This window comes from Gossypium raimondii, chromosome 7 (assembly GCF_025698545.1).
Source record: "Gossypium raimondii isolate GPD5lz chromosome 7, ASM2569854v1, whole genome shotgun sequence".
NCBI classification, from domain to species: Eukaryota; Viridiplantae; Streptophyta; class Magnoliopsida; order Malvales; family Malvaceae; genus Gossypium; species Gossypium raimondii.
Window position 1 is genome coordinate 10,278,907 of NC_068571.1, and position 12,699 is coordinate 10,291,605.

The 12,699-nt window shown below is 32.2% G+C and overlaps 1 protein-coding gene across 1 annotated transcript; it reads right to left on the minus strand.

The window, feature by feature from the left end:
• Nucleotides 1-2,243: 2,243 nt before the first annotated feature.
• On the minus strand, nucleotides 2,244-4,979 carry LOC105764198 (fumarylacetoacetase). Its single transcript, XM_012582707.2, has 6 exons — nucleotides 4,861-4,979; nucleotides 4,604-4,667; nucleotides 4,064-4,128; nucleotides 3,734-3,830; nucleotides 2,989-3,114; nucleotides 2,244-2,548 (listed from the first exon to the last, which is right to left on the minus strand). The coding sequence occupies exons 3-6, from the start codon at nucleotides 4,090-4,092 to the stop codon at nucleotides 2,486-2,488; spliced, it is 315 nt and encodes a 104-aa protein (XP_012438161.2). The 5' UTR covers nucleotides 4,093-4,128; nucleotides 4,604-4,667; nucleotides 4,861-4,979; the 3' UTR covers nucleotides 2,244-2,485.
• Between the last annotated feature and the right edge of the window lie 7,720 nt (nucleotides 4,980-12,699).

Consider the following 12,699-nt stretch of genomic DNA (forward strand, 5'->3'; position numbering starts at 1 on the left):
TTTAAAATTTTTGTTATCATTATTAACATTTTCAAGTTGAGTGTTTTTTTCTATTATTACACATTAATAATTATAAAATATAAATAATCTAGCATTTGATTATGTTAATTGAAGATTAAAAGTGATTAAATCAAAGTTTAGTTGAATTTTAATAAATATTTATAATTATAGATTTTACAAATTACTTTTTAGATAAATATATTAATTGAAATTTTATGTATAATGGAAAAAAATTAATTGTTAAATAGAATCAAAGAAACATAAAACCAATATAGTTTTATTTAATTAAAGTTGAAAAGTTTAAATCCAAAAATATTTTGTCTAAATAAAGTTTGAAAGCTCAAAACTCAAAAAAGTATGAAAATTCAAAACCCAAATCGATCAGATTTAGTACAATTCTTATGCCCACCAATTTAATTTCAGTTCAGAAAATAGAAATATCAAATACCTTATTTCAGTTCAAAAATACCGAAAAATTGAACCAAACTGATCTTATGCCTACCAAGCAGTTACAACTCCATCTAACTGTTCGGCCTCCCTCTTTCAGATTTTATTTCCAGTCCCTCTTTTAGATTCACTAAGTCAATTTTATACCAATAATTAAAGTATTTTTCCTACTAGCACTAACTCTTGCATAAAAAAAGCTGGTTCAAATCTTACCACTGGAAAGATTTTATCTAAACATCACGACTTAACCGGTATTATTTTATCAGTGTAAAATGGATTAGGACCTGTTCTTATATAAAGAAAAAAAGAGCTCGTGTTTCTATGGGGATCCCGTCCACTGAATACTTGATCTGTATGTTTCCTCTTTTCCAAGCAATACCTCAACAGAGTCCCAATATCCCGTCGTAAGTATTAATTGATCTGTGATGACCACATCCTGAAAGTGAATACCCTCTTAGTCAGGGTATAGCTCGTCTATTCGTTGACTCAGACCCACATTGTTTATAGCTCATCTATGTGACGGTATAGCTCTTCTTTGTTTTCAATAATTACCTACTAATTTGTCTTTTGCTTAAGAAAGTGCCAAATTTCCAAAGTTCACATCCTACCACTATCGATTATTTTTATTACAAAACTCGGGAAAGCATATTCAATAGGCAACCTAGTTTGTTCTCTCCAAAAACGAAAAAAAGAAGAAACAGTCAGCCTAGTTTGTACTGTCTATTTACTAATTTAAGACAATTTTATAGAGTTTTATTATTCTTATATGAATTTACTAAAATTAAAATATATAATAATATCAAAATAATATATAATTTACTTTATTATTTTTAAACCGCAATACATATTTAATGTACTAAAATATTATTAATGAAACAAATAATTTAATTATTCTACAATTAAAAAAATATTAGAAGTAATAAATAACTTAAGAATTAAATTTTGCATAAACATAAATATTCATATATTAACAAAAGGTTACATGACTTCATTAGTTTTTATGTCATAATCCATATATTACAAACATAAAAAGTCCCCAAAATATCATCAACAGAACCACGATTTTTAATAGTCAGCAAGAAATCTTCTGACCCATTCCAATCGAACAGAAGAAGGTAAACTGAAGAAAATGAACATTTACGTTGGATGATCTGGAATTTTGCTCAATGCTTGATAGCGCTCATCCACAGTTAAACCTTCTATTTCACATAATGCTGGATATAAATTTATAGCTTCTTCTCGAATAACCTGAAATTCTTCCGACTTTTGTTGAACTACCACATCGGAGGCAATACTCCTACTGAGTTGGTCGCCAAGGGCTTTTGTTGGTAATTTGCCAATTCTTTTTACATCTTAATTAATCTTCTCAATCAAATCCAATTTATATGATCTAGTTTCCACTTTTCAGGATTAATGGAACACTTTAGGCAACTTGACCTAGAAAATATATGAAGGAAAATGGGTTTTTGTTCCCAAATCATAAACTCCATGACCCATCAATCTGGAATATTTGGTGAAAATTTGCGCAACTAATTATTTCACTCTATAAATTTAGTTACCACAAAGAAGTATGATTTGCGTTGGATCTGTGGATATGGGATTCAAATAAATGAAATGGGAAAGGGTTTAAGTGCAAAGGTAGACTTCAATGTAAGGGATGTAAAAGTGGTTTGATCATTGCAAAATTATGTGTCACGTTGAGGTATGGAATCAACCAGCCATCGAAAGGTCCTTCAACTTCAACTGTAGTATAAGGCCTTAGTGTGTTTAAGTGCTTAGTTTTCCTCCAAAATTAATAAATAAAAAAGTTGGCTTTGCTAGCTAGTAAATATTATTACTTAATGGGCAAACCCAGGTTCCAGCATACCATCAAGTCCTACAACTATATTAACATTGTAGGAGTGATCAGTCAACACATATACAACAAACACACCATTTCGTCAGCTCTCTGAATTTCCAGTATGATCTCTCTTAAATCAACAACGACTTGAGTGAGTGGCACATGATCTTCTTTTATCTCCAAAGTAAAAAAGTTTCCTCAATCGCGTGGTGGGACAATCTTACCAGCACAGGTTCCAAAACCAACATTGTAACCATCTCCCTATATGCAATTTATAATTCAGAAATCAATCACTCTATACTACTCCACATGTTCCTATTCCTCCTATTGGAGGTAAAAGATTTTGGGAAACAATACATGACCATGACTTTAACATCAAATGACTCTACGTTCTATATAGTAACTTTCACTTTCAGCAAGGATTTAGAGATAAACAAATTTAAATTCTCCTCGAGCTCAAACCTTAGATTCTAAACCCCACTATACTAAGCTTCTGAATTCCATAATTTTAAACCCCATCAATACCAAAACTTCAACCAATAACCCAAAACCAGAAAGATATCCTAAAATACCGTGGTTTCATTTCACCTGTTTAAAATTCCTTCAAGGCCAAAGACTCGAGCCTATCTATAAATTGCATGATAGGGATATAAATGAGTTTGCAATTTAGTTTTAAAAACCATGTGGAACACAAGAAGTACCTTGCAGCAACTAGAGAAGATTACTTCATCTCCATCTTCTAAGAATTTTTGAGTTGTCCCATTTAATGGAAATTGTTTTTGTCCATTCCATGTTAGTTCCAGCAAACATCCAAATGATTCAAATTCCTGCCCAAAATGTAAGAGGCTAAACTTTAAGCAAATAGTACTAGACTCATTTATAGTTATTACTTGAAGAATAAAAAACATCAGACGCAGTATGACCGAATAATCATCATATTGTGACTCACATACCAAACAAGCAGCATGATCAACACTATACCAGAACTGACTCTCAGTTATTTTTCACTTCATCCAAGGAAATTAACATAAATACATAAAACTATTGGAATATTCAAGGAAGGATTACATGCATCACTTTATAACCCAACTCTCAGTAGCATAACCATTCTATTCAATAAAAACTCAACTCTTAGTTTTCCAAAAAAAATCAATGCAACTCTTCCATCTCATACTTTGCTTTAAAGGTAGTTGCAATAAATAATAAAGAGAATTGGTTTAAATGAGCTTTTCTCAGGGAATGGCCAAATGTAATGTCCAAAGACCTATTTGGCTGTCTTATTCAGTGCATTGAAAGAACACCAGAGGCTAGGAGCAATTGATTAAGTTGAGAAATTTCTAACACATAAACACATTCATTACTTGTGCATGTTTGTGTGTGGATTGGTAGATACATACATACAAAGCAAAAAGGATACAAAAGTGAAAGGTAATGTACTAAACATACAGACCCACTAATGGTCCCAGTTCTAAGGAGATCGCCTGGCCTCAGGTTGCAACCATTGATTGTGTGGTGTGCTACTTGTTGAGTCACTGTCCAATATCTGTTAGAAGAGTTCAACAAAAATCAACATATATTTGAAAAGCAACAAATCAATATATTAAGTACAACAAGAGATGCAACATCTTCAAGTTCAAAAAATACTCAAATTTTCTCCCAACATCAAATAATGAAACAATTTGATTCTTTCTTTCATAACATCATAAGGGAAAAAGCAACTATCATCTGAAAGGACTTTCAAAAGAATAAGAGCAGCAGTGAAGTGGAATCCCTTACAGGTTCTTGAAATTACTTCTTGTAACCATGCATGAATCAGTTTGTCCAGAAGGTTTAATTTGAACCTAGAATCAAGAAACAAGTTCACTTTGAAAATTTTATAAAATTTAAGCACCCGTAACTCAATAGCAAGAAAATAACTTAAATTCACGATACTACAAACACATCATATCAAACTGGGAAACATCCACTAAAATAACTAGTGAAATACTGAAAATCAAGAGGTAAGCTGGATGCTACCTCTAGAACCAGAAAGATATCCTAAAACATGAACTCCATGTTAACATTAGGAAATTTCAAGAAATGCAAATAAACAGAACTCAACTAGCCGAAATCACAAGCCATTCGAAAAATAATAGAACCAGTCAAACATGCAATAGAATAAACAAGTATAGAACCACATTGAAAAACTTTTCATCTGTTCAATCGAACATGCAATAGAAGCAGTCAAAGAAAAGCCCAATGGAAATCATAAGAAAAGAATCAAAATTAGGAGAACAAAAAAAAAATATTGCAAATTTGAGCAAAAGGAAAACTAACCTGTAAAATAAACAGGGGAAGAGTGCGAGCTGCTAAAAGAGTGATGTAACGACCTGTTAGGCTGCTGTAGAGTTAGGAGTAGAAAGAAAAACGAAATTGATTTTACTGAAAAGAAAAGAAAAGAAAAGAAAAGAAAAACAGGGAAAGAGTGCGAGCATTTTTCGTTCTTGATAAAATGGAGAAAAGAAAAGAAACGTAAAGAGAAGAAAACAAACGTACGAGAAGAAGCAGAAATCGATGGAAGGGAAAAAAATTACCTTGCAATATGAAAGAGAAATGTCTGAGAAGATGAAGTTGATGAGGGCAGAAAATGGAATAGAAAATAAGAAACGTGAATGAAATCCCTAATCGGCGCTGAATGGGGGGAATGGCTATTACAGCCAATGGGGGTAATAGGGGCGAAACTGAATCGGGCTGTAATGTTATTACAGTCAACCAAATGCCCGTTTGGTGGTGGGCCTTCAAAATTGGGGGGAATGCATACCTATTTTCCCCAACCAAACATGCTCGTGGTGTTATATCTTTTATTAAGGATGATATATTATTGACTTAAAAAAAAGTAGCGTTTTAAAAAAATAAATTTATGAAAAATATTCTATCAAGAAATACACTATTTTCGATCGGTCTTTTGATGGAATATTATTGGCGAATTGAGTATTTTTGACAAAAAATTAATTTTAATTTTAATTTTATATAATATTTAGAACTATCCATAATTTCTTCTCATCCTTAAATAGGAGGATAAATGTGCTTTAATGTACTCAGACTTACGTCATCCTATTCTGACAACAATGTTGATGCTAATCGAGGTAATACCTGGTCGACAAATTTTATTTCTTTTAAATACATTTTGGGTGGAAATTTTAATTAATTTATAAAATTTATTAAATTATGGAACATCTACGAAGTTGGTGAAAGAATTATGTAATAAATATATCTATACAAATTAATTTAAAGATCAAATGAAACTTTAATTGAAGTGGTGAAGATGTTAAAATTTATTGTGTTTTGAGTTTGAATCCTATCAATTATATTTTCTAGATTTCACATTAATTGAAATGACAATAATATATGTTCATTACTTTGTAAAAGGAAAGAGTTTTGGTAATTACTCAATTGAGTTGGGACGCGATTGAAGAGTAATACTAACTCAATAAACCCTTTAAATATAGTATAGATTCTCGTATGAGATTTTAATATTTAACATAGGTATAATGACTTATTTGACCCTCCAAATTTACTAAAAAGTTATTTTACCCATCCATTTACTTTTTGTCTTTTTAGCCCTTAAACTTGAGTTTGTTAAATTATCCTAAAATGAATGAAAAAGTTAACTTTTGTTAACTTTAGTAATGTAGCGTACATGTGAATTACCACATGGATGTCATGCCAATAATTAATAAATTTTAAAATTTTTAAAATTTTTTAAAAAAGTATAATAATTATTTTTAAAATTTAAAAACTACTAAAAAGATATAAAAATTATGTATATATTTTAAAATTTTTTAAAAATTAATTAATTGTTAGTTGCCACGTGTATGACGCCACGTCAACAAAGTTAACAAACATTAACTTTTTCATCCATTTCAGGGCTATTTGACAAACAATGTAAGTTTAAGGGCTAAAAAAGATAAAAAAATTAAATGGAGGGCTAAAATGATATTTTGTGAAGTTGAGGGCCAAAAAAGGTCATTTGCCTTTAAAATGTGATTTATATATTAACATTAAATTTAGAAACAACTTATATTTTAAAATTATTTAAAATTGATATATCATATATACTAATATTAACAAAATTGAATATAATTAAAAAAACACCTAAAAAAAAGTGTCACACCTTAGGAGAACCCCTTGCATATCACATTTCGGAGCACCAAAGATGCATACTCCTCGCCTAACACCTCGCAAGAAAGCGATGTGAGAACTCCTCGATCTGAATACACCCACACATGAACTAGACAAGGGCCTCATTGAACCTGCGCTTCTAACACCAGCCGCTAGAATCTAATTCCACCTAACACAAATGGAAATCTATCCAATCGCCACCTTAGTAGCCACGCCTAAACCTAGACTTGCCACAACAAACTAGCTGCTATAGTCCCCCCTCGGTCATTATTGATATTAGGACACATGGTGCCTAGGGATCATAGCCCATCATATATAAGCTAACAATTACTCCTAAATCAAGGGGCTATCCTTTTTTTCCCTTCTCTCTCTCTCTTTCTCTCTCTCTCTCTCCCCCTTTCACCCTCTCTTCTTTTTTCCATTCTCTATCTTTCGTCAAGCTTCCCCATCCACCCTGTTAATCACCACTCATAGCGACTTTTCACCTTGCATTAAACCAGGTGAATTTTTGAAAACCATCTTAATCCTCTATTATTAAACTTCACCATCAACAATGGGTGTGGTGATGATTGCCTCCCGACGTACCAACTTTGAAAGTGAGAATACTACTTACTAAAGATATGAATAAAGGTGGCGTCTGTAAGTATACGTGTCAGATTGTAATATAATTTTTACAACGAAATATGAAAGTACTCCGAGGATGGTAGCCAAGGGAGGCGAGACTAAACTAAGACTAATTTATACGATAATGGGTCTAATGACTAATTTATACGATAATGGGTCTAATTGGTAATTGGTAATTTAATTAAATTACATTAAGATTAATCCTAAGGTGATGAGAAAAACTATTTTAACAAAATAAGAAAATAATAGTGGAGATAGATAGCAAATTTTATCAGATTGAAAGATAGAAAACTAACTCACTTCAGTGTTTATAATAAAATCCTATTTCGGGTTGTACTCAATCAACTAGTCATTAACCTAACAGGGCCTCTCGACCTTCCATTAACCTAATGAGTCGGTAAGAACTACTTATCTCTCGATGTCATCGCCCAGACCGAATTGGCCCAAATCCTACTTCCATTACCTCCTTTATACCACTTAACATTGATGCATGAATTGTCACACCTCAAATTTGGCGAACCCAATCAGAAGTCATGTAGATGTGAAGTTGTCTATTTGGCATAGTGTAGTCCGCCCATTTGCAGTCTTTTGGTGAATAAGATTTGGCGTAAAGTATCTATCGTGTAAGTAATTAAAGAGTCTATCTCAGGTTATTCTGTTAATTAAGAAAAGATTATGGCAAGCGAAGAGTAAGCCTGGTAAGAGTTACGCTAAGTGTATAGTACACCTTATTTGTCTAAGCACTATGCTAATTGGATTTTGTAATGTGATTTGGTTAGGAGCCAACTAAATTGATTGGTCAAATAGGTTATGTACAAGTTCATCATTTAAATCTCTCTCAGATCTTTGTAGGTCATTTATTAGGACAAAGTCTTGATACATTTGACACTTGTCAAGTTCCACTAAAGGGAATTGGATATATATTGTGTAAAGGATTTGTCTAGATAGTTCTTTTTCCTTTGATATTACTCTCTAGTTCTTCTTCTTAAATTTATATGTTTTCTTCCCCATTATTAAGATGGAAGTTAAGGTATTTGAATTAATGTGTGGATGCTCCACCTTTTGGTAAGTTTAATAGCTCTACATGTTACGTTTTTTAAAGAATAAAGCTATTAAAAAGCATATGAATAGTGAGTTGTGAATAAGAAACCCTACATGAGGGTAGTCTGTAATTAAGATGTTAGTCATTTGTCTATAAATGAGTTTTAATAGTGGTTCTACGTTCTTTAAACAGTTGTTGCTACTATTTCGAAATGAGCCACATTTATCTACTGGGGTTTTTACCTGTCCTAGGGTGATGATAGGAAAGCCTCATGTAATGATGAGTTTAGGGAAATTCATATCGCAAACATGACTGTTCATGTGGTACCTTAGTGGCATCCAAACAGAGCCTTTGTGGCGTATTCAATATTGCCTTTGTGGAGTATTTTGTTTGCCTTGTGAGGCATATTTTGTTTGGCTTGTGTGGCGTATTTTGTTTGGCTTGTGTAGCGTATTCTGTTTGGCATTTGTGACGTATTCTATAAATGTCTTTATGATGTTTTCTATAAATGCCTTTACAACGTATTCTATGTTGCTTTTATAGTGAACCATGAAATGCTTATGTGGCATATTTAGTAATGCCTAGTGGCAAAATCTGGTTATTCGCCTATGTGATAAGTTTGTGTAAAGCTCTAAGATCTTTTAAGGGACAATTCCTGAAGGGAAGTAAGTATGTGTATTTCTAGAAGGGAAATCCACCGTAGTAATTTGTCAGTATAGGATATGGGCGTATTTATAATTATGAAAGGTATATATGTTACTTGGTTTGAGATTTTTTATGGTATGCAGGGTTGAAATCTGAGTTATCTGGTATCTTCCATTTATGAGTAGTATCATGTCTCATTATAGGGTTACTTGGAATCTAAGCCGATTACCAAATTGGGTGTTCTTTTATTATGTAACATAGACGTTGGAATTCTTCTGAATGATTTGGAATGTTTCATTATTAGTATGAGGTTGTTTTGGTTTTGAATTAGAGTATGATTTGATTGCTGCTTTGATGATTATCAAACTCAATATGGGATTCCGCCAAATGTACGATCAATTAGTAAATATCCATCAAGAAATAGTATCTGTGAACAACCATTCTGAGGAAAAGTGTTAAGTGTTTTTGAAGAGGAAATTCGTAGAAAGTGGGTTTTATATATATATTCAGCTGATAAGTATCTTGTGTTCTGAGAAGGATTAAGGCCTGTATCAACTAGAAAAATTTGTAATCCGCCATGGTGTGAAGTAAGAGGGGCATTAAGTATGGAAGTTGGTGTATAGGTATATATCCATTAATCTAAAATTATTTGCCAAAGAAAGAAGGTTAATCCAAACTTTTAAGATATGAAATTCAATTCGAAAGGTTTCAAGGTAAAGTGTATTAAAAACTCACTAAGTTCGTATGAACTTAAAAGCGTTTTATTTATATTTCAGGTTCTGCTGAAAAAGGAGTTCGCCAAGTGATAGACCAAGCTAGGATTGCACTAAAGAAATGGCGAGATGGATGTTATGCATATAGAGGTCATCTAGTAGTATGTTGTATAGTTTTCTACACCCTAGAGAGTTTGTTTGTAACAAACTTTTGGGTTCTAATGTCTTACAATAAATTTTAAGAGTTTGTAATATTTTTGGATGTTTTCTTTATATATTTGAAATTAAGTAAAATAATAGGAAGTATGTTGAAAAAGGATTATTCATAGTTTGTTAAATTTGCACAAAGTGTTTGTATGTTGTAACATCCGATATTTGTACTCAGTGATTCGGGTCGAGTAAAAGGTGTTACACGAACACTGCAGTGTTCCCTCCGCAAGGCCTCGAGCTTTTCCCGGGGCGGTAACTAATAGGTTCACTCCTCATTTCCCTTCCTAACTTTATCTATCCTTTTGAGGTTTTTCCCACAATCATGAAATGCATGTACATATCATCATACTTCATGCTTACGCAAACATGACATACTCAGACAGTATAAATCGTAACAACAGGTTTAGAGTCTGTAACTCACCTAAACTTTATCATCTTCTCAGCTTAGCCTTCCTGAATGTTAGAGCTTTCATTCTTTTGGTAGCTAAGCATTTCAACCAAAAACATGGGTTATACTCAATATTCTCAACTTAAACCCATTTTTCTAGAAACATGCAGAACCCTTAAAATGGTTCTAAAGTTCATAACTTTATTTCCTTAACTTTTACGTACATAGAAGGGCTAAGAACCTTACTAGCTTGTTGGTTCCCTACTTTTCCAACTCCATCCTCATGAAGTCTGCTTTATGCAGAAACTTTCATGGTTATCCCTTTTTCAAGCTACCGAAGAGGATGAAGAACGGAAGAAAATAAAATATATTCGGGAAGGAGATCATCTCTAAGAAGCTATTTCCCAACAATTTATAGCACTTAATATGCCAATACCAACCTTATGAGAACCATCCATCACTCATTATTACCCACTAAGGAACCGGCTGGTTCCATTCTAACAGAACCAAAATTGGTTCTTAACCATGTCCAATTCAGTTTCCATCTTTCCTTTTTCTTCTAATAGAGGATGCTAACTTGCAATCTCTTTCAATTTAGTCCCTTAATTGTTCTAAATTCTGGGTTTATCGAAAACTGGGTGTTACACCAAACCTTGAGAGAACCCCTTTGCATGTCACCTTGATCTAAATACACACTATGCATGAGCTAAACAAGGGCCTCACGTAAGGGCCCCACTAAACCTTTGCTTATGACAATAATCGCTAAACACTAAGGGCCTATTCAACTATGTTTCTGAGAAAGGTTTTTCCCTCAAAAAACACTTCTCACTTAAAAGCATTGCCAAACAAATATAAGTTCAGTGAAAATTTCAACTTAAGAAAGTGCTTTTTGACAAATGGAAAATTTGAAAATTTTAACTTTTTCCTCAGCCAAAAATGCTTTTGTTGGCTATTTACATTTTTATCCTCAATTTTTCTTCTACCAAAAGACATGTTAGAATACCCATTTTTTCTTCACTTTCTCTTTCAAAGTTTCTTTATCTGGTTCTCTTCTCTTTTATTTTCTTTAATTTGTTCCGCTTTTAATTCCTCCACTGGTGATCTTCTTTTCTTCTATGACTATTTTAGTTGTTCTCTTCTTCTCTTTATTGTTCCTTATGCTTTAGTTTAGTTGTTTTCTGCGATAGTTTTGGCTTGTGAAAGAATAAAATTTTTTAGCTTTTGATATTGGATTGGAATATTTCAATATCTGGTTTATGATGAAATATGAAAAAAAATATTATAAAAATTAATTGTTTGATTTTTTTTAACGAGATGGGGCTCATTTCATTTCTTTTTTTTTCTTGTGACAAATTTTTGCCTTTAAAGGGCAGTGATGATGTTGAAGGGTTTAGTTTTATTTTTTATATTTGTTGTTTTTCACTTCTATTCTCTGTAAGCAATGATAGATGGGGGAGATCGAAACTCACATTGTTGGAAGATTCCATCACTAAAAGATCAAACTCTAGTCTCTAAGTATTAAAAAAATCATTTGTGTGATGTTTCGTGGAGCAAACCTGCTCAATTTTGCTGGCAGAAATAATTTTTTGTTTTCTCGAAATGTTTTTTTATCTCAAAAGCTTCAAGATATCAATTATGGTTCTTTCTTTCTTGGAGACCATGCACAGAAGTCTCTTCGATTGACTGCTTTCTTTTATGCAAAAGCTCATTTTCTCTTCTCCAAAAGCTTATTTTCCTTTCTTTGATTCAATATGCAGGAAAAGGTTGTTAGAGAGTTTGGCATACCAGTGCAATTTTAGCGATTCTGGTTGTGGGCCAAGCATCAAAACCATACCTACCATCCAAATCGACTATTGACACCTTTGGAGGAAACTCAATCTGCAATATTCCTCAACATAAGTTGTTATACCCTGGTTCAATAGTCTTGTTTAAGGAGTATTGGTTTCTAGATTTAGCTTCAGTCATTGTTTAGCACAATATTGGATTTAATTAATAAGTTGTCTTCATTTTTTCTGCTTTGCTTTGCATGCCTCTCTCTTTCACTCTGTGCTTGTGTTGAATGAATATATATGTACAAACAGACATGTAGTTAAATATGAGTAAGTTTCCTTTAAAGAACATAAAATGATCAAGGAAGATGTGATCTTTTCTTTAACTGGTGATCTTCTCTTTCAAATTATTTTCCCTTTAGATTTCAAAATCCCAAAACAATTTTTTTTTTATTTAAACCATGATTTGCTGACCCTTTTGTTATATCATGCTTAGCTGAGGTTAGCTTCCATGATATTTAATTAGCTTTTCTATCAAGGGAATGAAAGCTTAAATCACAACCATTGAGTTATATAAATGGAAGCTTAAATCAAAACCAATTTTTATCATGTGATGGAAAAAGAAAGGCAGTTATTTTATACTAGTCATTTTTTTCAAAGGCATTTTGAGTGAAATTAAAATGAGAATAAAGAGGAGTGATTATAGATTAATTAAGAAAGATAATGGGGAATTGTATGTTATCATCAAATCAGTGAAAATTTTAATTATAACAAGAAGTACACTTTTATCTAATTATTTTTGGTGTCGAAATATACCATAAACTATTGATATTCAGTACTTGTATTAAACACGTTCTTTT

What these genes read in the sequence shown, in the direction of transcription:
- LOC105764198 (XM_012582707.2), bottom strand. Translation starts at nt 4,092, where the DNA reads ATGGTTACAAGAAGTAATTTCAAGAACCT. An exon ending in CTGGGACCATTAGTGGGTCT is followed by an intron (nt 3,115 to 3,733) that starts GTATGTTTAGTA and finishes CATTTTGGGCAG; the next exon opens with GAATTTGAATCATTTGGATG. An exon ending in TCTTCTCTAGTTGCTGCAAG is followed by an intron (nt 2,549 to 2,988) that starts GTACTTCTTGTG and finishes AATTGCATATAG; the next exon opens with GGAGATGGTTACAATGTTGG.